The 26,515-nt window shown below is 35.0% G+C and overlaps 1 protein-coding gene across 3 annotated transcripts; it reads right to left on the bottom strand.

Annotated features, from left to right (window-relative positions):
• Positions 1,829–25,030, bottom strand: LOC18792786 (eIF-2-alpha kinase GCN2). Of its 3 annotated transcripts, none has more exons than XR_002269570.1 (30): positions 24,447–25,025; positions 22,730–22,798; positions 22,590–22,649; positions 22,392–22,497; positions 21,439–21,543; positions 20,443–20,856; positions 19,574–19,702; positions 19,405–19,491; positions 19,240–19,326; positions 19,036–19,147; positions 17,549–17,666; positions 16,498–16,552; positions 16,095–16,264; positions 15,175–15,359; positions 14,618–14,766; positions 14,216–14,465; positions 12,695–12,974; positions 12,494–12,587; positions 11,188–11,268; positions 10,945–11,001; positions 10,162–10,293; positions 9,984–10,067; positions 6,541–6,649; positions 6,331–6,467; positions 5,228–5,339; positions 4,137–4,222; positions 3,923–4,025; positions 3,712–3,834; positions 2,339–2,478; positions 1,829–2,159 (listed from the first exon to the last, which is right to left on the bottom strand). XR_002269570.1 is itself a non-coding variant. In XM_020554110.1 (30 exons), exons 1-29 carry the CDS (start codon positions 24,575–24,577, stop codon positions 2,368–2,370), a joined length of 3,732 nt encoding a protein of 1,243 aa, XP_020409699.1. In that variant the 5' UTR covers positions 24,578–25,022; the 3' UTR covers positions 1,829–2,159; positions 2,339–2,367. The 3 variants fall into 3 exon arrangements, 1 of the variants encoding a protein (XP_020409699.1); XM_020554110.1 differs by having other exon boundaries at positions 5,232–5,339; positions 24,447–25,022; XR_002269571.1 differs by lacking the exons at positions 1,829–2,159; positions 2,339–2,478; positions 3,712–3,834; ... (2 more) ...; positions 5,228–5,339; positions 6,331–6,467 and adding an exon at positions 7,947–8,095 and having other exon boundaries at positions 6,548–6,649; positions 24,447–25,030.

The raw sequence follows: 26,515 nt of genomic DNA, 5'->3' as shown, positions 1-26,515 counted from the left end.
TCCTGCTGCAATATCATCAACATTTTTGCTATATGCCATAAACTTCTTCTCTTTAGACTTTGTAAAATGAAACTTGGTTTTTCTTTATATACGTATATTATATATACTAGCTCCTTGACACATGCTCACGCATGTGCCAATTGGTTTTCTTTTTCTTTTTTATTTTATTTTTAGAATTAATAAAAGAGAACAGGGTAGTTATGTTCCATAAAAGTAGGACCTATTATCTTATTTTGTTTTTAATTTTAATTTTTTTAATATTAAAAAATATGAATTTACCATATTATCCTCATTTAATTAATAATTTCAATTCTTCATGTTTGAATTAACAAAAGGTATTTTCTGGTATTTTGAATGTTTCACCATTCTCTGCCTTTTGCTTTATATATATAGATATATATATATATTTATTTATTCGGTCATGATCTGAAACCTGCATCTACTACAAGATGCAGCATTTCTGGTGCTCGACGTAGGCACATTTCTTTGGCAAAAGGGCTCGAGTTCAATGCTCCTTGATGTAACTTAACCACACCAAAGGGGGAATATATATGATATACCCCCTTCTTAAAAATAAAATAAAAAAGATTTTCTCTTCCAACAAAAGTACTTTCTTCATTCAAAACACCACAAGGAGCATCGAACTCTGGCCCTTTTGCCAAAGAGAGATGTGCTCCATCCAACTCCCCTGAACACGCTGTTGTGCAAATATCCAGACGCTATACTATATATACGATTCATATAATATTAATATATATATATATATATAATATAAATAATTTTTTTTTCGGGGCCCCTTAAGAATCGGGGGCCCTGTGCGGTAGCGCCACTTGCACCACCCCAGGGCCGCCCTTGTATGAGTCTATGATTCTCATTTTCTTATGTTCCAAATAACTTATTACTAAGAAAAAAAATAAAGTCTCTATATGTAAATGAATGGCAGAGTATGGCATGGGAGGTCAAGTTTCTATACTGGGAGACATTTATAGCTATGGGATATTGTTGCTAGAGCTTTTCACTGGAAAAAGGCCGACAGATGACATGTTCAAAGATGGTCTAAGCATTCACCAATTGGCAGCCATGGCTTTGCCTAACCATGTCATGGACATCGTTGATCCTTCGTTACTCCTCGAAACAGATGGTGAGGATGACGATGATGACAGATACGACAATGACATACAAGAAAAACCGATTACAAGATATCATGTTGGTGGTCAACTCCAAGCAAGAAGATTGGAAGAATGCTTCGTTTCAGTGATGCGTATAGGACTTTCATGCTCTGCAATGTCACAACCAGAGGGGATGTCCATGGATGTGGTGGTCAACAAAATGAAGACAATTAGAGACTCTTGTCTCGATTTAAGAAGAAGCTAGTTATATGCAAGATAGGCCAAGATTGTTGCCTAATGCGATAAAATATTTGTATCTATGGTGTGTGGCATCATGGATTTTTGAATTCAGGCTATTTAACACTTGTAAATAAGTCTTCATCATTCAGAACATAAAATTATAAAAAAAATTTGAAAAAAAAAAAAAAAATTTCTTCTTCGTTATTGAGAACCAGCTTTCTTCTCTTTCCCTCCAACTAAGGTCGTTATAGTGAGAGATGGGTATTGGGTTTGATGGTTATAGGCCTGGGTTATCGGTTCAGCTAAATATTTCAAGCATGAAATCAAGGCTTTTGCTTGGCCGGTTCTATATATGAAATCAAGGGATGAAGCATACAAAATTCAATCAATATGAAATCAGGAAAACAAAAAAATACAAACCTAGCAAGTTGGCCGCACAATAATAAACAATATAATAATAAAAGTGAATGAGAACACAGTGCTCTGAAACCATGCCATAATTGAAAAGTCCATGTCAGGCCAAATGCAAGAGATGCTTTTTCACATATTGTTGCAGAACGCTTTTAACATATCAAGAACAAAAAATTTATCTGTCTCTCAATAATTTCTACTTCTGATTCATTAAACAAGTTGACCTATGAAATATATACAAATTTTCAAATTCAAATACAAAGTGAGGAACCCTAAAAACTCTTCAGACAAGAATAGAAAACGCTGCAAAACTTCATGTTGCTTTTCTCGATTTCCGAAGATGAGCCATAACTCAATCAACAGTGTGGTTCTCCTGGAGTCAACAGGGTTGCTGGAAAACTGAACAATATGTGGAAACAGCGTAATAAGAGCTGGATAATCAATTGATACACCATATAAAGGCAGCTATAAATGGCACAGATAGTAACAGCTATTATTGTACTATTGTTGTGGCTATTTTCACAAGCAAGCTTTTATGAAGAAATTATGCAGATATTTCAGCACCCTGATTCACTCACCAGAAAAGTATTGCTTTGGAAGGACAAGCCTAATTCCAAATGGAAGGATTTTTAAATTGTATCGCCATTGCATCCAGCAGAAACCTGACAAGATTTGATCTTTCAACTTCCTTTTCTTTCTTGAGTTCAAGATGACGGACCTGGAGATACAGTCGATTAATTAGTGCATAATGTGTCAGTTCCAAAATTAATTCAGAGGATGAATACAAGTTTTTCAGAATCAAAGGTGCAATTGACATAAGTAAATCCTTGTGCAGCCATAATAGATCTGGGGAGAAGAAATTCTCTCCAAACAGACCCCAGCGTCACCATCAAGATCTTTCATTTTTTATTGAATTTTCAAGGATGCTATTTATGTTTCTTGAAAATTCATAAATCTCTAGAATGCTCTTTATCATATTAATTATGTGACGCAATCAGAAACTTTTACAAGTTGTGAGCCTCGTGAGAATTACTATCGTAAAGATGCAATGAAAAAGGATAACAGTGTCAACCATTTGAGATTTTCACCACTTAAGGTAAAATAAGAGTAATAATATATTTTTTTTGGACTGAATAACACAGTAATAATTGATCATACAGAAAAAGAAAAAGTTAACTCTAGAGACAACAAGTGATAAGATTCTTACATAAATCTACTAGAACCACTTCCAACTAATGCATGAATTCAACATGTCAAAAAACAATATAGAAACCATTTGACCAAGATAAACCTCCAGAATAAAGAGAAACATTATAAATTCGCATTAAATGAGTCAAATCTCTGAAATTTTCAGGCCTTTTGGAACTCGTCAAAATTACAACAATTCTTTCTGGCCTTACCAATAAAAAAAATGGACATTTTTACAATCAAAATAGTTTTTTGGGCTACTAATGTTTTTCCACATAAACCTTGCATGTGTTAATTTATGCATTTATTTTCTCTTTTTAAATCAGGATTAGTGCAAAATTCCTAACAGCCCACCACTTGGGGCAACCACTGGTGCCATAATTATTAAGTTATTATTCATCGCTAGAGAGAAATAAATTTCCATTTTTATAGCATGAAATTTGAGAATGATGCTACTTGAGATTTATCTACTTGCCATGGAGAAAACTTTTTAGTCATTAAAATAAATATATTTAATAATGTTTTCTTGCCAGAGAGTCGACTACGGTATCAATATAAACACACATATAGACACATGAATTGCCCGATTAACAGTCTAACAACATAGCAGACTACATAACATTCCCATATGACTCTGTGCCCCTCCCACATTAACATCAAGCTGTTGTGTAACTTTTGTTTAATGTAATTTGCATACCATGTTGACAAGGCTACCTGTGACCTTATATAAAATGAGACTTCTACATCAGCACATATATATTACCTTAACAGAACCTTTCTGTGAAACCCCTGTGTCTGTTATGATGACAAGGCACTTTATATCATGTTCGTTTGCATATTCATACTGCTCTGTTAAACTTGGATCTGGTATTGGAACAAACTCAGCCTGATAGATAAAAGACTCACTAGTCAGCACAAACCATCAATTACCAATAACTCTGTAACCTAAATCTTAAAAAATTCCGTCTCAAAACCTTGATGTTCTCCTCCCATAGCTCAGCGACTAGTTCCATGCGCTCTGCCAATAGACCACCACCTCCTTTCGAGCAAACAAGAACATCGTTGCTAACTTCATATCTGCAAGAATGAAAATAAAGAAAAAAGACAGAAAATTATTAAATTAAAGATAGTGAACCATGATGGCAACTTTACAAGATGGAATAAATAAACAAACAAGTAAACATCTACCTGATTGGTTTAACATCGACGGGAGAATGCTGAATTATTGTCTCTAATGCAAGGCTGGCTCCAACAGCACCAGGAGGACTTGATTTCTGACAAATAGAAAACAGAAACCATTATCAATGTAGGAACAAGAGAATAGGTTAGACGTAAGTGTAACATAAATATCTTTTGTATGGTTGGTAATATTTTTCCTATTACGTTTCATAATGGTTCACGATGAAGGAAATGCAAGACCTACCAAAATCTTCCAAGACACATCGTAACTAGGTGCAAATCTTAGATATAAACCTCTAAAGTAATACGCCATTTTAAAAAATGCAATATTAATTGCAACTGAGAATAGAGAATGTGACAAATTAATAAACATATCAATATCTCTGAGCATCTGAAATAGCACTAGCATGGTAAACAACTTCACTGACTGAATCACCCGAAATTAAACACAGAATAATTCAAGAAATATGGTTGAAAACGAAAAATAACCATACAACAGAAAAAGACAACCAATACAAGAAGAAAGATCAAATTTGATGCTTGAGCCGCTCGGTTATACTAAGAGAGATGTTAAAAGATGTTTAAAAAAAATCATGTATCGAGGGATACAAGGAGGAGGAGAAAAGATGACCTCCACTGCATATTCAAACGAATAGAATAACTCAGCAACACTTTGAATTATGACAGCCACTAATAATCATAAAATTCTTCAACACATTGCTTGTGTCTTAATGCATCATACGGAAGATTTGCTATCGTAAACCTCCTGATTTCTTCGTATAATCCAATTGCTTAATTTACATGAACCTTCACATAGTCAAAGTAATTCAGGAGCACGTGGAGTTTTATAACAAAGAAGAATTCAAGTATAATGTTCCATGCGATAGTCGCATTAAAGAGGTATATTAACATTCAGTTCTAAATTCTGTATTGAGTAATTTAGGTAGTTATTAAGGGCAGTAGCAAAAGTTGTGAAAGAGCTCAAGCACATTTCAACGGTTCACCTGCATCTACATGCTAAAAAATCTTGTGTTTTCCGGTAATGTCAAGTATTGCTGTAAAGAACAAAAGGTAACTAGAAGAAAGTAAACGTGTATAACCTACATGTTCAAGACCCCACATTTGACGAAGCAAATAGTCATAGCGACCGCCAACAGCAAGCAGTGTACCTTCGGTAAGTGATCCAGGATTGTTATCCTTCACTAAATATACCTGGGAAAGAAATTGCAACTCTTAATAAATACTATAAAAAAAGAAATTTCATTTCTTATCAACTCTTGGTATGAGAGAACGTATATATTTTATTATTAATCATGTACTAGAATATTGATAGGACATGTATTACAAAAAATTCTTATAAACAAAATCACTCAAACAGTTTTATCCTGTTTGTTGCTGGACTCCTTGTTTGCTTTTTATGTTCTATCATATTTCCTAATAAAAAATGTTTCTAAATAATAATAAAAAAACAAAATTACTTGAACATGCTTGCAAATACAAAAGGGGCATGCACATAGAGTACATATATCAGGAAACTAATGTGTGAATTTCAGATTCATGTTCTAATAAGTTGTAGTATTTGAATTATTTGCTTATTTTATTTTGTACTTAACTGCTATTTGAGATGAAATTATATGTTTGGGGGCAGTGAATTCTTTTCTTAATGTTCTGTGACCAGACAGATCAGTGTAATCTTGAAATCTACGTAATTTTTTGTGTTATCACATGATTGAAGTAGCTTGATTAAAATGTAATTTGCTATGATCAGTTTGATGTTGACCTATTATTTTGTAAACACCCATTTGGTTGTAAAACATTTTTATTTTCAGTAATGGATCAATCCATGCACACTTCAACTGTCCATTGTGTTTATTGTGTAGACAAGCTAAAATTTCATTCAATCAGTGTGTTACTTCCACTTTCTCATTCAAGTTCTGGCTAGTTCACATCAAGATTTAACCATAAACTTACAATAACAGAATTTTATATGAGCTCACTGTAGCTTAAGATCATACCAGCCATCCATGCTTCACTAAGGTAAATCCTCAACGATTCTACATGCTTACAGGACTAGCATTACTGTCTCATAGATGCATCTCTTGAATAAGTTTCATTGACTTTTCATGATGGGAAATACTCAAGTATCCTTATGGTTCTTTGGGAGAGAAAAAGGAAAATTAGCATAAATCTAAAGATAAGATACCTGGAAAAACAAATCTCTGTGATAACCCTCAGTTGGTGGCATAAGTGGGTTTATGTAAACGTGTCTTTCGATCCTCCAAACTCTCAAGTGGCTGTAGAGATCTGACAACTCATCAAGTGCCTTCCGCGTTGGTTTATCTGCATTAAATTTCTGCAAATGATTCTCATCGCTCATTTGATGTACATGTATAATCAAACATGACAATAATACCAGTTGGCAGGGCTCCCCTCAGTCTAGCAAGTGCCTGATCTGCAGCTCCACAAAACCTTAAACCAACAGTTTGCAACCTATTTACAACAGCTTCTGGTAAATTAAGTTCCTGTAAAAGGAAATAATTAATAAAAATATATAATCCTTTCTGCTCATATTATATTTAGAAATAAATTATTTTCTCATGTATTTCACAAATGAGTTGACATAACTCTTTTTATGCTAGTTTAACCATATGAAATCTGTTAGATGCATCGAAAATTCAAGCAGAAACTCAATGGAATATTATATGTGTTTATGGGTGCTTTTACAGGAAATATGAGAAGCTAAACGGAGTCTTTATACAATAAGAAATGTCCAAGTTTTATCGATTCCATTCCAAACACGAACACACAAAGCAACAATTTTTATCATTCAATAAAATTGTTAGTCGTCCAGCTAAAGAAATAAATAATCAGTGCAACATGGTGTACTTCCATCTAATATATAGCATGCATGGAGAAAATTAACCAGACCTAAATATTTAACAAAAATGCAATCCATGCAAGGGAAATGAATTCAAGGACATGTTAAGGTTGATAAATGATTGCAACTAAAAACAGTCATTCAGAGGGTATTTGAAGGTTATTTAGGCTTGTAACAATGAAACAGGTAGAACCCACTCAGCATTCAATGGAAAACTTCTCTGTAGTTTCCCTCAGATTCTAAGAATTCCAGCGCTACCAGATTTATCCTTGAAAGAATATCGGATTCAACAGCGTTTGGAGTAAATTCAATCCCCGTTTCAACAGTGTTTGAACTGTATTTCAATTTACATCTCTAAGCGCAACAGGCTAGAGGAGTTCTTCAAGTCTAGGTTTAAGCAGGGAGATCGAACTGTTATAAATTTCCTTATCCTGGAGTGTGCTCCATATCAAATTTAGGTCAGGAACTTCCCAGGACTCTTAGGACTTGTTTGGGAGTACTTTGCATGGACCACATTATTACTCCCTAGTCAGTAGCGCTACTTCCACTAGAACTTTTGTAAGAAGCACATCAAAGATCTATTAAAAATTCAAGTGCTTCTTGCATATTGACCAGTAAGCGCTTCCTGGAGAAGCACTTATCAATAAGGGGCAAAAATTGAGGCCCACATAGCATAACCTTGAGTCTGGCTTAGAGGAGTTAGTGAATCTAGAGGTCAATGAGGAAAGATCGGATGGAGGTACGAGCGTGCTTTAGGATTTGGTTTGCCAATGAGCCCATTGTAAAAACTAATCTACACGCTAGGTTTTAATTTGGAACATAGGAGACAATCCCATGAAAAGCATTTGTATAGATGTATGAATGTGGTTAAGAATTGCATGGGTACAGTACCTAATGTGAAAACTGACCAATACAATTGTGGAAGTTTAGGGTGAACCTACCCCAATTTGATTTTAGCGGAGAGCCACAAAACCAATCCTTGAGGGAGAGGTGTGGGTGGATGTCAGAAAGTTTCTGAACCACCTAAATGATTAGATGCCAGCCAATTGAATTATGAATCCCAATTGACCAAGTTGGATCTGCCAATTGACTGAGTGATACATGTTAGCATAACAAAATGCCAGATACACTAGAACTTGAAGCAATGTAAGCTATTTAATCCTTAGAAACCCACAGTAAAATCCAACCACATGCATAACTTATTTCATTGGACATATCAAAATGTTTCCGAACACCAAGGCAAGCACTATATTCCTGCTAGGTATTTGGAAGAACACAACTGGACAGTGTCCCTGATGAAAGTATTCGCTCATGCACTTAAAATAGGTATTTTTCATAAAAGGGATAAAGGGACATATGAACTTTGTTGGGAGCCTTGCTTCACATATTCTAAAAGAAAACTAAAATAACGACTAACACACACGGATTGAAAGAAGACATAGGATATGTATACCTAGAAACAACCTTCGAGTAACTTATTTTATAGAAAATAATGGACAATACCCAGTTTACGAAATTAGCAAAAGGTATTTTTTTCCTTCCAGTGATTCACCAAAATAGGATTTAAGTCCAACCCTTAAAGTTCAAGGCTATGCTGGAGTCTACTGGGGCTCCAAAAAAATATATATATTACAAATCCTGTTTTAGCAAACGACGTCGTCACTTGAGATCAGTCTGACATCTTCTTCTTCTCTCCCTCTCTGTCTCTCTGTCTCTCTCCCCCTCCTGTCTGACATCTTCTTCTTCTCTCTCTCTCTCGCTTCCTCTCTCCCTCCCTCCAGTCTGACATCTTCTTCTTCTTCTTCCCCCTCCCTCCCTCCCTCCCTCCCTCCCTCTTCACACGCAGCGCCCAGGGGCTCCTCAACAGCCCCTCAACGGCAAACTTCGCCCGGTGGTTCGTATCCGAAAAGTCAGATACTCGTGTCTGGAATGTGGGATACTCGTATCCGTCAGTCAACTAACGTATCCGTTGACTGCGATACGTATCCAATGCGTATCGGACCGTACCTGAAGCGTATCGTATCCAAATGAGTATCCGATACGGGATACACCACTAAATTGGCGTATCCATGCTTCTTAGACTGGGGCTAAAAAATTGGTTAAATCCTAATCAGCCCCTCGAAGGATACACTTCCATAGCTTTCTCTACTGAGGCAAAGTTTCTATAATTTAGAAACTTAGTTAGAAAAATTAAAAAGGTATGGAGATTTGCTATGCTGAAAATTCTGGGTAGTGTGGTTGGAGAGAAATAGAAGGATAACTGAAGGAGCAAGGGATGAGGGAGTGGATCATCTGTAGAATAGAGTTTTCTTTTAGGCTTACCTTTGGGTGTCAGTTACTTTATAGTCTAGGGAAGTTATTTTCGGTATTTATTCATGACTGGAGTGCTGCTGTATCTTAGGTTTCATTCATGTAATGATAGGATGCTTTCATCTGAGTTACTGTTGTACTTGTTTAGTCTGCTTGTCCAGTGGACAACTTCTCCCCTGTTTTTATTACTGAAAGTATGTTCCTTATAAAGGGTGGGGATTTTTTTGGTCCACTTACACTCCCTTTTGTTTTTTAATAGTTTTTACTATAACAAAAAAAGGAGTGTAAGTGAACAAAAGAGGAGTGGAAAAATCAGCTCCTATAAAAAAATATACTGAGTTTTTATAATTTGATCCTCTTTATTAGTTGGTCCATGGAAAAGCATTTCACAATCCTTACATTGTTCACTTCACTATTGATGGGAAAAAATAAAGTACTCCTAAAAATGCAGGATCAGTTTTCATGCACAACCTGAACTAAATTTGAAGACAAAATAAATAAAAATATAGCATGCTAATCACACTAGCTACAAATCCTATTTGGTTTCTACATGTTAAACTATATAGCAAATCATAAAGACATGAACATCTGGTCTGCTGAAGTCGGTAGTTCCAATTATAATTGTTAACAGGCTAGAAAGTGTAAGTACATTATAATTTTTATCAAACCTGCAAAAGCTGACGCCGGATTACCACCCATTTGGATTTCCGCTCAGAGGATTGAGGACGTAAAGAGCCCATCATAGACAGGAGCTTCGTTCATTAAGGGTAGCATCAATGAGTACCATTAATAGTAATACACACACAGATCATTTACGGAAATGTCCCAAATACATTAATTGTTTACCTCTGCTACTTTCTGTCTATGCTCTGACTTGACTCCTACCCAAGACCAAATTGCTTCCAGTAAGTCCCCATGGTTTAGATGAATATCACAAAAATCTGAATTAAAAAAAGGAGCAACAATGTCCCTTGTCACCTGCAAGACGAGACACATTTATTAAGTATATGCTACCACATGAACCATTGGCCAGTGCATGCCAGTGAATTGCCAACAAATAAATAAATATTGGCCAGAAATACCGTAGTACTTGCTGAAACAAACATGACAATTAAGTAATTAAATTGGGGACGCTACTCTGCAAAAGATTGCAACATATATATCAATACCATAACATTCACATCACTTTCGCTTTGGATTCACTACACCCCAGAAATTCTTAGTACTTTTTGGGAAAGATGAGAATAAACAAAATGTTGAAGTACTCCTGTGCTTTAATCCTTTCAGTATAACGGATTCCAAAATATTCAGGTATTGACGGTGATCCTTTTCTGGTATATAACCAGGAAAAGAATTTGGTCTGTCAACGAATAAATTTTTTACAATGCATACAGCAGTAGACATTTTAGAAATTACTGCATAACTTCTTAATGTTCCCATGCCGCAATTATAACAGAAATAAAAATTAAAATGAGTCTTTGGACTTTTCATAAAATATATAAAAGAATATGCATCAGTTTACATCATATCCACGAATAAGTTCACACAAACACTCGTGTGACATGCGCACATGCATACCAACAGACACATACACATGCATATAGATAAATAAATCAGATAATGTATCACCTTGATTACTTCTGCCTCTGTTAATGCTGATGCACCTCCAATAATATCGAAGTCGCCCTGTTGACGGTAAAGGTAGTAATATAAACCCACAACTTACATCAACTTAGACAGAAAATCATTGAGAAAGCACAGTAAACTTTTGAACATAACAACAAAATTCTATTAAGATAAAATATATATATATATATATAGAGAGAGAGAGAGAGAGAGAGACACCTATAAGAAACATCCATTTAGTAATACCTGCAGGTAGCGACTTGGAGGTGAATGTCCAACAGGTCTTCTGTGCACATATGATACTTCATAACGTTTGAATGAAGATTTCTACAAGTAGAATGGCCAAGTTATGCCCCCTGACTTTAACTTAAAATTTTAGATACAAAAGAAGCGGGTAGAATAATATAAACAGTATAAAGCAATGATTTCAACTTATAAAGAAACCTATCTCAGTTGAGCATAAAACAATGATTTCCTCTTCCACAGAAATCATTGTCAACTGAATAAAGACCTCAGGACTTTGCAACGGTGGAATACATGATTAAAACTAGGCATTGGTTGTTTGACGGAAACATTGCTCTTATCTTCGAAAAAAATTTATGTTATAAAACTACTAGCCCAACACAAATAAAAGTTACAGCTCCTGCTAAAATCAGGATCAAATGCATCTTTCCTACTTTCTGTTGGCAGTGATCTATCTTCAGAACTTCGATCTTCTTTGATCTTCTAGTAAATATCATTTTCTATTATATTTTAATAACCTACCTACAAGATAATTTCTATGAGCTAATTACATTTCTAGCATATATAATACACAGCTTAAATCTGATGCAGAATGCATATTATTAGTTTTCCTAATTCTACTTGGATTAGTTTTCCCATCTCTTATTAGTTAATTTGTTTTCCTAATTCTTAAAGATTCCTTCTTGTTAAAAGGATCTCTTATTAGTTAATTTGCTTTCCTATTTCTTAAAGTTTACTTTTCCTTTTCCTAGATTAAAAAGGGTTTTGCCTCTATAAATAGAGTTGTTTGTAATCTTTTAAGGCAGACTTGATTAATGATAAATTTCCTTACTTTAAACTCTCTGATTCCTTCCCTTTCCCTTCGTCTCTTCGATCTCTAATTCTTCTCCTCGATCCCTTATTTCTTCTCTGTTCTATTGCTCAAGCGTTTACTCTAAACCTACGGGCTGTTCTACATCAAAATCACTTTACTGTTTTTACTTCAACCATTTATCAAACTACTAGTTTCTTTTAATACACAACCTATTTTCTGATAATATTGCCAATCTATGCATTGCATGGACAATATCTACTTAGCATATAAATACGCTTAGCTTCCAGAAGAAAAATAACAAAACCCAAGCAGAACTTCAAAGGTGCAGAACATGACACAAACACGTGAGAGTTAAATTAGGATAGCACGATCAGCCAAGGGATAACAACTTGACTTAAAAACTAAAAACCTTCATTTGGTGTATGTTGGACAACAAGAATGAAAGGGATAAGAAAAACAAGCAACAAGTCATATTTATTTCGTTATGTTTAATACCTGGCTGGAGACCACCCAACTAACAAAAGGCAAGCGCAGCTCATGACAAAGTTCAAGCATATCTCCTCCATGGGTTAAAAGTTTGACAGTGTTCCTTGTAAGATATAACAAATAATTAGCATGAACTAGCATATAATAAGAAAGAGAAGGTAACAGCAAACATTATAGTAAACATGGCTACAAGGAGTTCAAGAGAGGAACCTATTGAACTGTTGGCAGTCATCTAGCAAACGCATGGTTATTACTTCGAGGTGTTTCGCACAATGCTGTCTGAACACCTCCCTTGTGATGTCAACAACATAATCACGAGCCTCAGTGTGTAAATCTGCATACTGAATAGCAGAAATATCACTTACAGATCCCAATCTTCCATCATGATGTTGCTGATCTTTCATGCTTAACATCTCCTCATCGAAGATGGCATTCAGAACTTTATCATATACACTTCTGTCCTCTGAAGTTTGCATTGTTCGTAAAATATCTGATCATATTGAAGGAAATCATTTAGTCAAGCTACTCAAAACTCATCTTGAATCAGTTATAAAATTCTACATATGCTTAGAAAGAAGAACAAGTGTAAATATTATGAATCACAAGAAACATCTTCACCATCCTTCCTTTGAGCACATGCTGGACAAGCACTAGGTAAAAACAAATTATATATCTGTAAATACTATGAAAGAAAGAAAACTGTCATGATGACCAAATATCCCCCACAGAATGGAGTGATTCCAAAAGGTTATTAGGACTTTAACACATATGAAGTACTGACGAGATAGAGAAAAAAAGAATGAATAAGTCCTCTGGACAAGCTGACTCATGTAGTATCTTTATCACAGAGCACTATTTTGGGCTTGTTACAGCATACTGGGATTCTTGGATGCAGGCTAGACACTTTACCTTGGACATTTCATTTGGATGTTCACCACATTTACGTTATTTGAAGTCATGCTCATGTTTCACTAATGTGAACTATGCTAGTTCATGTATAAATCATTGGTCCACATAAATGTTATATACCCTCCATGGGAATAGCTGTTATTTCATGGAACAGTAAGAAGCAACATGTAGTCTCTAGATCCTCTGTTATCATGCCAAGGCTTATGGCTTTGATCAATTCTTGATGCGCTGGGATTTACAGCAACAAATTCAACTACGTTATCTTGTGATAAAAGTTTTCTGTTATACTTGCTTCGGATTCTGTTTTACACGAGTTACTGAAGCACATGGAGGCTGATATTCACTTTATTAGAGGAGAAGGTTCACTTCGGTGTCATTGCTTTAGCATTTGTTCCACCATTCAAGCAGAGAGCTAATATTTCTGCAAAACCAGTTAGGTCGTCTTACTTCAGGCGTCTATAGTTAAGCTGCACTTCAAGGACATCTTGCCTGCAGCTTGAGAGGAGTATTGGAACTTGGAAACCCTGTCTATCACATTATATTACTTGGTTATTCTCATTCATCCTCTATTATTGTTTGACCTTTTAAAGGTATTTTAATTTAAGTTGTACAAATGTTTAAATGTTAAATATACACTTGGTATCACAGAGTCAACAACTACAGCTATATTATTTTGCAATTAGATCAAAGAAGCATAGCAGAGCTTTTAAATAGATGGAACATTATAGTTAGAGGTGCAAATGAACCGTGCTTGCAAGCTGCTCACTCCTCTACTTAGATTAGCTTAATAAGGTAAATACAAAGATCACAATTGCCACTTACTGTCTAATAACTCAGATTCCATTCGTGGTGGAAATGCATGCTTTAGAAGTTCTGTGGCAGAAGGACGATCTGATGGACTTGGAGACATTAAGCGTCGCAACAAAGATGCCTGTTCAGGAAATTCAGCAACCCAAGCAGGAGGAAGTTCGCCCTTCTGTTTCAAATCAGATAGGACATGGTGTCGTTCCATTGCCGTCCCAAATGGGTGCCATAGCTCGAAGAATACAACTCCCAAGCTGTACATATCAGCCTGCAATCCAAGTTGACTCAATGATGTTTACCTGATATTATTTTGAATAAAAGCAAATTACATGCAATTAAAGCTGAAGCACAACTAGCACATTCCATATTGTGTAAATTATTGATAAAAAATAACAAAAATAAGTACAATCGAACATTTACCTTTTCATCAATCTTTGGCCATCCTTGCTCAATTTCAGGAGCAGTGTAAAAATATGTACCAACTTGGCCAGTACCATCAAGAGAAACCCCAGCTGTATCTGGAGGAAAACTAGGTTCTTGATCCAACTGCTCCAACTTCAAAAACTTGGCTGAAACAAAACAAATTACATTATTGTTAAGCATACAAATCTTGACTTTTAGCAAACATCTTCGAGTATAAAATTCATGAGTTATGTGTGTAAATAGTTTTCATGTTATCAGCAAGGAGACTCCTCTACAAAAGGAAAATTGGTATGTCCAAAAGAAACAGACTTTCATTTGAAACAGTAGTTTGCGACAGAAAATAGTCATGAAGTGTGAAGCTCATCCCCATGCATTTTCCAACCATGTTCTCGCAGTTATAAGAGTTGGTATACAATAAGCTTATTTGAATTTCCTCTGGCATTCTTGACAAAATGCTTTTAAAAGGACCTGACTGCAGGTACATAAAAATTGGACAGCACAGTTCTCAAACTAACACTTACTAAGGAGTAAATATTACAAAATCTGGAACTTACCCAGACCAAAATCCCCAATTTTAATATCATTGCGTGCATCAAAGAATATGTTGCTTGGGGTTAAGTCCCGATGAATGATTCCCTGTCCATGTATGTGTGCCAAGCCTTCAACAATTTGACGACACAAATGCCATGCTAATTCTTTGTCAAAACGACTATACGACTCGAAAACCTGGCGTAAAGTCCTTCAAACCATACCAAAAAAAGACAAAAATTAAAAGACACATGATAAGAAAATTCAGCAATCAAAATTTTTTTAAGGGATTTATGAAACCAAATTGACGGAATGAAATCTTAAGTTCAACCATATGAAAACCAAAACACACATCTTTGTTCAATAAGGGGTTGTTGGCAAACCAACCTCATTTGCAGATAATTAGCTAAACTAGACATGCTACATAGTTCAAGGGATGATAGAGAATAAACCAAAAAAAAAAAAAAAAAGTGGGTCAGTAGAGACAGTTTCGTGCATCTCATTTGTACGCTTATTATTGATTTCAATTTTTTTCAATCTTGCATACCTTTCACCTATTTTCCATTGAGACTATCAAACGTCATATATTTAAAAATTCAACTCACTCCCGATCATGTTTGCAAGCCTAGTAATGTTATCATATCAGCAGGTTTCTATTCACAGACTATGAGGAATGATGAACTCTCAACCAATAAACCACACACCTTACTTGGACTCAGATCAGGTTGGTAATAATAAAATAAAAAAGTTTTACTGACAACAAAATTTTGGCATAGCTTAATGTTCTCAGTCGTATAAAGAAATAAAGGTAATGCAATGGCGCAAAACATACCAGGATGAATCTGGTTTCAGTAATTACAGATGTCAAATGGTAGATAACTAATCAATCACTACACATCATAAAATGTTATTCTTTGAGAAGATCTTAAGACAAGAAAAGTTTTACCTGGGGCAATATTCCATTTGAATGTACAGATATGTCGATTCAAGCTTATTCTCATGCCCAAGAGCATCTGCTGAGTTTGTACCTTTGAAGCTGAAAGTGGAGCTGGCTGCAGTCATTGAACCCCAAGTGGTATCACCATGAGCACCAACAATACCTGTTTCAAACCATGCCTGCACATGATTGCGAATATTAGGACCATTGTAGAAACAAAAGATTGCCGCCAAATAGCTTTCTAATTAACGAAGTCACCCAAATAAAGTGGCAAGCTGCTTTGAAATAAATGTAAGCCAAGACAATATCGAATATACAAATTCATAGGAGCTAAAAACAACAAAGAAATTATTGCATAATTGAGGACAGATACATGCCACAATGCAAAAGCAGGAAATAAGAAAGGTTTTACCTGATAGTATCGTACAACATGTTGATGCTGTAAACGAGAAAGTGTGGCTACTTCCCTAAGTATCTCGCCAAAGTTAAACCACAAACAAATTTAGAAGATATAATGGGGAAAAAATTAGCGGAGAAAATTTATGTTCAACTACATATTTTAAACATATAGCTAAATAATATATTAGAAAGATTTAAACTTGTGTTGAAGCGTTTTATTGATTGAAATGTATGAATGGGCGAAAAAAAATGTTAAATACAAATAATTGTACAAGAAAGGCTTGTAAGAGCTTAAAGAAGTAAACAAGTTTGTTTGAAAGAAAAAAAAAACTATCAATACAAAACAAACTAACAAGTATCAATGAGAAAAATGGTAAGAAAAAAAAAACATAAAGAGGGAAATGAATAAAAAAAGATAAGGAAAATAAAAAGGGTTAAGGGTATAAAATCTAGGCTATGGGTCGGGCTTAGACACGTGTCTTGCAGGTTGAGGCAGACCAAAAAATAATTGGTCTGAGCCCACCAGGCCTATGGGTTGCAGATCTTTAGGTTACTGTTAAGTTCTGCAAAAGATACATCTTAAAATTTATTTGTCAAAAAATCACCTAAACATGAGAGCAAATATATTCTTCAAGAATCTGTACAAATACATGAAAGAAATCTGCCAAACCCAATCAGACTCGACATAAAGTTCTTCAAAGTTGTCCGCTTAACTATGTGGAGTCTACAAAAGTCATCCCTTTGGCCCAATACAAAAATCATAACAGAAATTATGAAGTCTACAATAGCATGTCGCTTAAAAACTCTATAAGAATCTACAGATTGATTACAACCCCCTTAATCCCAGTAACCAAAGTTCACTCCATGATTAATTTCCTTCCATAACAGAATTATGCATACTTTGCCTTTTATATTTATTAAATATCATAATATTTCAAAATGAACAAAATAGAAACCCATTCACCCATCACAAATCAATCTGAGATATGATTATGAAAAGATATAAGTTTATCTAAGCTAAATGACCCTAAATTTCAATCAGATTGTGGCAAACATTAATATACCTCAATATTCTGTCATTAACTGGCAGGCTTTTATCCTTGAGTCGAATTTTCTTCACTGCATACTGTCTTCCATCTAGTTTATTTTTGCACAATACAACATGGCCAAAGCCTCCATGACCTGTTACCAGTGTGAGAAAAGAACCTCACTGGTTATAATAAAACTAAATTTCTTTTGAAAACTGAAAACTAAAAACTAAAAACTATTTACAGTGCAAGTAAGAGATGAATATACAAGAGAAAACCCCTCAAAAAATGAGAGAAACAATGTGTCAAAATTAAAAGAAAATATATGCTCCTAAAACTCAAAGCCATCCATGAAGACCAGAAAATAAGTCCAAGAAGCATAAAAACCAGTAAGCACAGAGGAAATCAATAATGGTCAGTTAAAAAAAATGCCAGAACTAAGGTTTGGAAGCTCCTAACACTTGAAACTATTCTTATTGCACGAACACAACCACCTCCTCATCAAGCAGAAACACATACCTCGCCAAGCTAAAGGAGACAAAAAAACTATATACAGAAACCTACCATGAAGCCTTCTAAGCTTTTTTTTTTCTTTTTTCTTTATAAGCAATTTACTCCCCCAGGCACAATAAATCAAACTAAAGGGTACAACTTCCAAGCAATTCCATTTGTAACAACTGACACAATCCAATAAACACCAAATAGAGGTAAGAAAACTGATATTATATTTTTGGCTATCCAATAGCGCAGTAGGAAATGAATTACTCTCTCCCCTTGCTTTTTCACTTGCGATGCTCACATGAATCCTCATGCCTTTAATGGCGTTCTCCACTATGGATAATCTTGCCAACTTAGGAGGTTCCGAACTCACCACTTGAGATGAATAATAGTGTTCTGGTTGTTTCCCTCGAGGGATGTGGATTTAGCATTCACAACACCTGTACCTTCAAACCCAAAAGTCTATGGAAAAAAATAATAATAACCTTCAACTTCATCCAACTGAACAGTTTAACCACTATTACTTGTTCGTCATCAACTTTTCTATCCATTTTGATCTATGATTTCGAACTCAAAATGCTTGGGAGAATGAAGGGGAGAAGTTACATATTTCTACACAAGAGCCTTTTAATAATGCTGTCCTATTAGTTACAATAATGCCACTGCAACAGTTTTGCAACCTTCAAGGCTAAAATGAAGGGCAAGAATTACAATGACAAGCTGCTCTTTTGCATAGCATACATCAACACAAGAAATTTTATATTTCCTCTTGGGCATGAAAAACCTCTTGTGCATATTGGTAAAATATCATCTCACATAATAATTTCTAGTCTACCATGGACGGGCACCCCCTGGGATCTACAAACCTTTTTTGGATTTATTAACCAAACTATAGTTAGCTCAACCAACTAAGATCCCCTAATTAACTACCTGCCTAGTAGCTACACACACACTGAAAGAACAACAATTAAGCTATGATGAAAACAAAACAAAAAAAAAAAAAAAGAACAACAATTTTCGTTTACCAAGGGACTGTAGCTCCTCAAAGTCACTAAGATATCGAGAGCTTGGGAGAGATGTACTTGGCCCTTCAAAATCAGATGTGGGTTCCCAAAATTGAGAGACTCGCGATGAAACCTAGATAAAATTAACAAGGCATGTAGTAATGTGAATTTGATTTTAGAAGCCAGTTCATAGCAGCAAAGAAAAGAAGAAGGGGGATGACCTACCATATGTTCTCTAAAAGCATGATTAAAAGTTCTATTCAAAAGTGAAGGTGGTTTAGATGCTAAATCCCTTCCCCATTCCGATAAGATCTGGAAATGAAATTAACAGAGATCAGGATCTGGAAAGTATATGAGTTATCAAAACTAGGGATGAAATGAACTGCATACCCCTAAGTTTTCCAATTCTGTGGTTATTTGTGGCAAAGCATCAGCCAGTGGTCCCTTAGAAGTGCAGGCAAGACGGAGCAGATGAACCTAACATAAAAGGAAACAGCACCCAATAGAAAGTTTAGGATCAAATTCTGTGTGTACAAAAGAAAAGAATACATAATATTACCATTATAAGATCCTTTTTAACAGTTTGAGACACTTGATCATGGCCCAAGGAAGCAAACGAGAGTGACTCTGATTGTTCACTTCCGAATTCGCAATCATCTTCTGTTGAATCCTCCTCAAGAACCAAATTCTGTCAAAGGATAGAAGTATATTGTGGTATCAAACGATGTCCAAAACAAACTTTCTATACAGAAACAGACGGCAAAACCGAAATAACATTATCAAACAAGAATGTCCAGAAAGAACAACTGCTGTCTAGGTCACTTTGCCTTCTATGCAATGGGTTTCTGGTATAACTTGTTCTAACTTCCCTCCACCTTCATTCATCCACACAAAATAAAAATAAAACATTGTTCTTCAGCCTTGGGGTATGATTCATTTTACTACCATACCAAGAGAACTCCAGGGTTCAATCATTTTGGAGCATTAAGATGTCAATTCAACTGTAGCTCAGTGCACAAATGGTAGAAGTGGAGACAAAACCAAAGATCTACTGCAGAAGAAAATATATATCTCCTTTGAGAGAATTCGAATAAAGCTTAGAAAAACGGTGATCCTTCAACTCCAAAACAAAATGTTCCTTCCAAACAAAAGCCCTCCTGCATCTCTCCAACCAAAGACAGCAAAACCATATATTATAATCTGTCCTCAAATCTCCTTATTGTGCCTTCTAACAGGCTGCTAGATCTCTAGTCACACTTTAATATTGAAAAGATACAAGAGTAAATACGAAAAATGATACAATATATGTAATATGACAAAGAGACAATACGAACATATATGTAATGTGAAATTCATGCAAAATTGTGCACTAAAAATCAAATAAAAGCATGTTATATTATCTACAAAAAAAGGTGGTATATTACTCACCTCTTTCTCAGCTTTACCACCACTGCCTACCAATTCTTCCAACAAAAATCTACTAGAATTAGTAGAAGCTATGCTCTTGTTGCCATCTTCACTGTCTTCTTCAAGGCTGTCTAATTTGACAGTAGAGGAAAGTAATGAACTTTTCTTTATATCTTGTAAATTCAAAGGTTCTGCATGCCTATCAAGTTTCTTTTCCTGAATCTCATGCTTGACTTTGGAGCCATCACCTGTGTGCGATGGGACTGAAGGATTTATCCCACTGGTCTCATCTACTCCAAAACCCCAATTCCAAGACTCTCCAGAACCACTGAATAGGTCTATGAAACCATAAACAAAAGGCCCCTTCTTGTTACTTGAAATTGCAATGTCCTTCTGAAACAATTGAGCACTGCTACCCGTAGTCGGACATATTACCTTCCATTTGAAATAAATATAACAAAAAATCCATCAATTGGATAATGAGTAGGGAAGTAGTGAAAAGTCAAAAAATTTGTTAAGAAATATGAGTGAAGTTTTGTCTCTACATGTTGAAAAAGCTTAAAACTAAAAATCTCTCATCAAATTCAAAATAACACATAGAAAAAATGTAGTCTCTGTAGTTGCCAATACTATATGTCTTAAAATCATGTACCTTGTATCATACAGTATCATGTATGATACGAACAATTAATCTTTATAATCATTTTGTTTGTCTATAATTCAAGTACTTTCCATAATTAAATTACAGATAACAAAACATGGGATTGGCAACCAATGCGAGAATGTCAAAATCCAAGAATAATCAAGACCTTGAAGATGACAAGTAGTAATCATCTTTATTCAGAATTGCATACACATTTGAATCAACAAAACAAAAGTGTAATAACAGAACAAGAAGAAAAGATCTTCACGAAAGATGTTTCACACATGTAATATATCGATATAATACATATACCATTTGTATACGCATTTGCTCACACAAACAAATGCACTAATATGATGATTAAAAAGTCTTACCGAGCCATGTGATTGGCTCACTGGCACAACTTCAGATAGGAATTCCTGGGCTGTCTCTACTAAATTGAAAATCATTACCCGTCCTTCTCGAGCATTAGAATTTGCCTGAAACAGAACAAATAAAAGAAGAATAGAACAGAACCCTACAAAATAAGGCATTGGAAGCAAACAAGTTTATTATGTAGAAGACTAACCAATGATATTCTCCATGCAAGTGTATATATTTACATGAAATTGTTTCTTAAAATGAATATTGGATAGAAGAGCACAGTTTGTTTCAGGTAAAGTGGCCTTTTGGAAAATTAACCTCATATTTATACTTCATTATATCAAAAGTTCAAAACTAACTTGGTGATGAGGACATCTTTGTCAAACCCATTAAAGTTTACAAAAGAAAGAGATGGGAGAGGAAGTCATTTAATTTGGTCTTTAAATCTGGCAATTTTTTATTCCTGCGATTAGTTTCTAACTTGTTCTTTTTAGTAAGATTTTTAAGTTTTTCAGATTTTAGTAGGATTTCTAAGTTTCCTCTTTTATTTAGGTTAGAATTTCTGTTTTAGCAAGGGATTTTTTATCCTATTGTCTCTAGGTTTTAGTTTGCTATAAATACCCGTCTCATGTAATTCATTAGGAAGTTGAGACTTGAGATATTGAGTAAAGCTTATTTTCCAGAGATTGGAGACTGCTTGGTGTGAAGCCAAACCCCTGGAGTGATTCCAGACCTATCCATGTTTGTTCTATTTTCTGTTTTCCATTGTTTCCACTTCCACTAAATTACCTAAACACTCGATTCATCTGTGTCCTACATCACTTGGTCAATGGGCTAGCAGCCGCTACGGCATATACTGTTGTTAGGATTCAGGGAAATAGAAGTTGCATTTATAACCACATCAACCACTCCAGTATAGAAGAACTTCTTGAAGATTTATCAAATCCTGGTTAAGGAGTAATACCTGATCATGAATAAGAGATAGCAGCCTGTCAGCATCACTTTGTGATAAACCCTTCTCAGGAGTTATCTGTAACTTTGGACACTTGTAAGGATACCCTGGTAAGCACCTATTAAACAAAAATATTAAGATCCATGAGAAGGATTGAAGCAATATGCATTAACTTTAAATAAAAGCAACATTGAACAGAACCTCACTTACCTAACTAAAAGAAGTGCAGAAACATCTAGATCCTCATAACCCATATCCTTCGAGTGAGGCCTGTTACAATAGAGAACAAAAGTCAATCAAGAGGAGTCTAGTCTAGAATCTAGATTTATCTATAAACAAATAAGACATACCTAAGCTTAATGATGATTTGAGGATGGGATCCAGACATAACTTTGCAATCGTCTTGAAATATTGCACACCTAAACGTCACAGAAGAATAGCAATAAAATTATGAGATAGAATTAAATTCCTTAGATGATTATCATGAATTTCAAACAGAAGCATTAGCATTTTTATAAACATAATATCTTACAATTTGCATAATTAAAATATATATATATATATATATACACAGACATTAATTTACAACCATCCAGGTTATTGTCCCTGGAACAGAAATACATTTTGTAATAGAATTTTGTGGTAGGTTTTGTAATCAAATACCAGGAAGAGCCAACTGCGTTACTTCAATTACATAACCACAAATAAAATATTACGCTTGGTAGGAGATAATGTAGAACTATAAAAAGTTTTAACAATCAGATCTTCCGACATCAAAAATTTTATGAAACATTTTCTGTGGTCATGCCTTCTTTCTTGTCCAGGTAAATAATGGATATTATCATATAAGGGGACAGAAGAGGAAAGGCACTCAAATAACCCCGAAAGAAAGGGAAAACAAATAAAGAAACCACTAAATTGCTCTAGAAAGATACAGCTTTCTTCAAGTAACCATTTACCCAAAAAAAAACAAAGCACAACACTCAAATCGAGTCGTTAATTATTGATTTAAATTTAGAGAAAGTGACCTACTGTAAGGAAGTCATAAGAAATCACTAAGAACAAAAAAGGGAAATTTAAACAAAAATAATAATAATAATTCTGTCAAATATATTAATCCCTTTGGGTTGTATGAAATGACTGAGGTCAAATAGACCCTCTACGGTTTTGAAGGCTCACAGTGGACCAAATAAAAAGATTACTATTAATCTACTGCATCACCTAAATCTTACCTCTCCCCAATCTACAGTCTCCTTCACACCTCCCAAGGATTGAGCTAGAAGCTCATAAAGTTACATTAAAAATAGAAAATACAGAGAAAAGAACCCAGCAGACTCAAACTAGACCCTTGAACACCCAAAAGAAATCCAGATCTGTTCCTCAAATGACCCAAAAGGTGACTAAACTAGCACCCTTGAATACCCAAAGGTAACTACAAGAGAAGGAAGCGGATGGAAAATGTGTGATAATCAAATATAATACAACGTGATTATGGGTAGAGGATAAGCTTTAGACACAATGGGACAAAATGCAACCCCCATGCAAAACATGCTCTGTTGTGCAGTGACTAGCGTACGGTGCAAAAGGGCAAATGAAATGAAAAAACCACAATTCAGATAGTGCATTCGAATCAATATCCATTTCAGTGATGACACTGAAACCACTGTCAGAGGTTTATATTGGCGAAAATATCGTAAAATGAAAAGAATTCCATTATTTTGTCCTCCGAGTTGCAAGACCCACCCCTTACCTTTAAAAAGGAACATTATTGTTTAAATTCGTGTAACAAAATTTATTTTCAAAAGTACAGTTTCCATTTTGATTTGAAAAACATTTATCAATTAATCCATTTGAATTTCTGATAATCCTAGGCCCTAGAAGGCTTGAACCATATCCGAAGTTGTCAAATATACATCCAGTTGTGTGCAACTGTTCAAGTTTTCATTCCATGCTGTTCCTGATGATTACACTGTTTTCCCCATGCAGTTTTGAGTCAATTCCTTTGAAGAAGAAAAGGGTTTAAGAAGTCTTTACCCAAAAAAAAGTTTAAGAAGAAGAGTCACTTACAAGGCAGTGATCTCTTCAGAAAGAAGTTCATTATCATCACCACCAACATAAGCCCCATGATCTTTCAAGGCCTTCTTCTTCTTCCCACTCCCTCCTCCTCCACGCTTCTTCTTCTTCGAACTATGTCCCATATTTCCACCCCAAGAAAACCCCTCTGGCGCTTTTTATCAAACACCCAGTAAACCAGTTCACACTACGAATCACAAAGCCACCATCAACAAATAAACAAACCCTTCTGCTCTTTCTTCAAATACCCACCAACCCAAATTCACCTTTTACGCCAAAACCCAGAGCCCAAGTCATCAAGAATCAAATGAATAATGAAATGTAGAGTAGAGTAGAACAATCAGACGCAGCCTTTATGGGAATATATGGATCTTGGCAAACCCTGAATCTTGAAAGGGTTTTGAATATGCGAACAAAGCTATGTGGGAATGTTGAGAATTGAGGGGTGTTTGAGTTTGAGAAGCTAATCGAAGTGATTGGACAAATACCACCAAATGGAGCGAAGGAAAATAATATAATAAACTCCGTGCAGAAGAAAATATTGATGGAGGCGCTGAACTTGGTTTTGAACTATTTCAGTGACATTATATAGATAACCACACAAAAAAAAACAGAATAAGGCCATCGCTTCTCTACGCGCTAAAAGAGGCAAACAACATTACTATGTGCCACCTTTGTTTTACATACTTGAAACCCTTATGTGGCGTTTTTTGAGTTATTTACATTTACCCGCAGGTTTTTGGTGTTTTCATAAAATTAGAAGCGGGCATAGTACGGATTGGATCAGTTTTACATTAAAATTGCGACTGAACCAATTACAGTATAACGTTTGATTTGGGTCAATTTTGACAAAAATCATGAAGGAAACTGAACCAAACCAAACCAATGTTTAACGGATTAATTCGATTTATTTCAGCCGGTTTGGGCCTAAACCCAATTATCTTTACTTTTGCATTTTTTTCAACATTATTAGACCAACTACAACTGAAAAAATCACAACTTTACATACTTTTTTCATTTTATGGCATATCAAACCATCCTAAAACTCAACATGCCATAAAACTTCAAATTTCAATAACTAATATAGATACAATTTAAATATCAACAACCACAAAGGTCCATCTAACTTCAAATTCAACATTCATATCTACTTATTATCTAATTAGAGGACTACACATACACGTGTAAAATTTAAAATATATATAAGTAGACGGTCTAGTCCAGTTGAAGCCGGTTTACAAAAGCTCAAAACCAAACCAAACCAAACCAACTAATATATAGTCCGGTTTGGGTTTTAAACTGTTTGACTTTTACTTAGTCAAAACCAAACCGGTAATTACGGTTCGAATATGCTGTTTTAATCGATTCGACTAGATTGATGCCCACCTTACACAAAACTCCATCATGTCTAAAAAATTACACAAACACCCCTTGAGGTTTCAATTTGTTTTCACAAAATCCCTTTCATTGATTGTCTGTCCAAAAATTGATGATTTCACTAAAAAAAGAACTTATACAAATGACAAAATTAACCTCAATGAATGTATATGCAATCTAATCTCTGCGGCAAACTTTGTCATTTGGAGTTTCCTTTTTGTATAAAATCATCAATCTTTGGATGAAAAATCAATGAAAATGAGTTTTGTGAAAATAATTTAAAATTTTAAGGGGTGTTTATGTAATTTCTTAAACCTCATGGAGTTTCGTGAAAAATCTGAAAACCTCAGGGGGTGTTAGTGTAAATAACTTATATATATATATATATGCACAAACCTTATGCGGCGTTTGGTTGGCAGGAAAAGGGATGTTTGGTAAGTCCAAATTTGGGAAAAGATTTTATAGCTCATGGTAAATATAGGGAAAACGACACCCTCAATTTACCTTGAGTTCTATAATCCTTATCAATTGCATTTTGTTTATCTCTAATATCATGACGCACATACAACGTCGCATTCAGAGAGTTTCCCCACTATTCTCCTTTGTGTTTTTCTCTTTGTTTCCACATCTTAGATTGCAAAGCCAAACTTGACAGGACCTTACCCAAATTCTGCTTTGGAATCTTA

Source organism: Prunus persica, chromosome G1 (genome assembly GCF_000346465.2).
Source record: "Prunus persica cultivar Lovell chromosome G1, Prunus_persica_NCBIv2, whole genome shotgun sequence".
NCBI lineage: Eukaryota > Viridiplantae > Streptophyta > Magnoliopsida > Rosales > Rosaceae > Prunus > Prunus persica.
The sequence above is the reverse complement of the archived record's forward strand: the minus strand, read 5'-3'. Positions and strand labels throughout refer to the sequence as shown.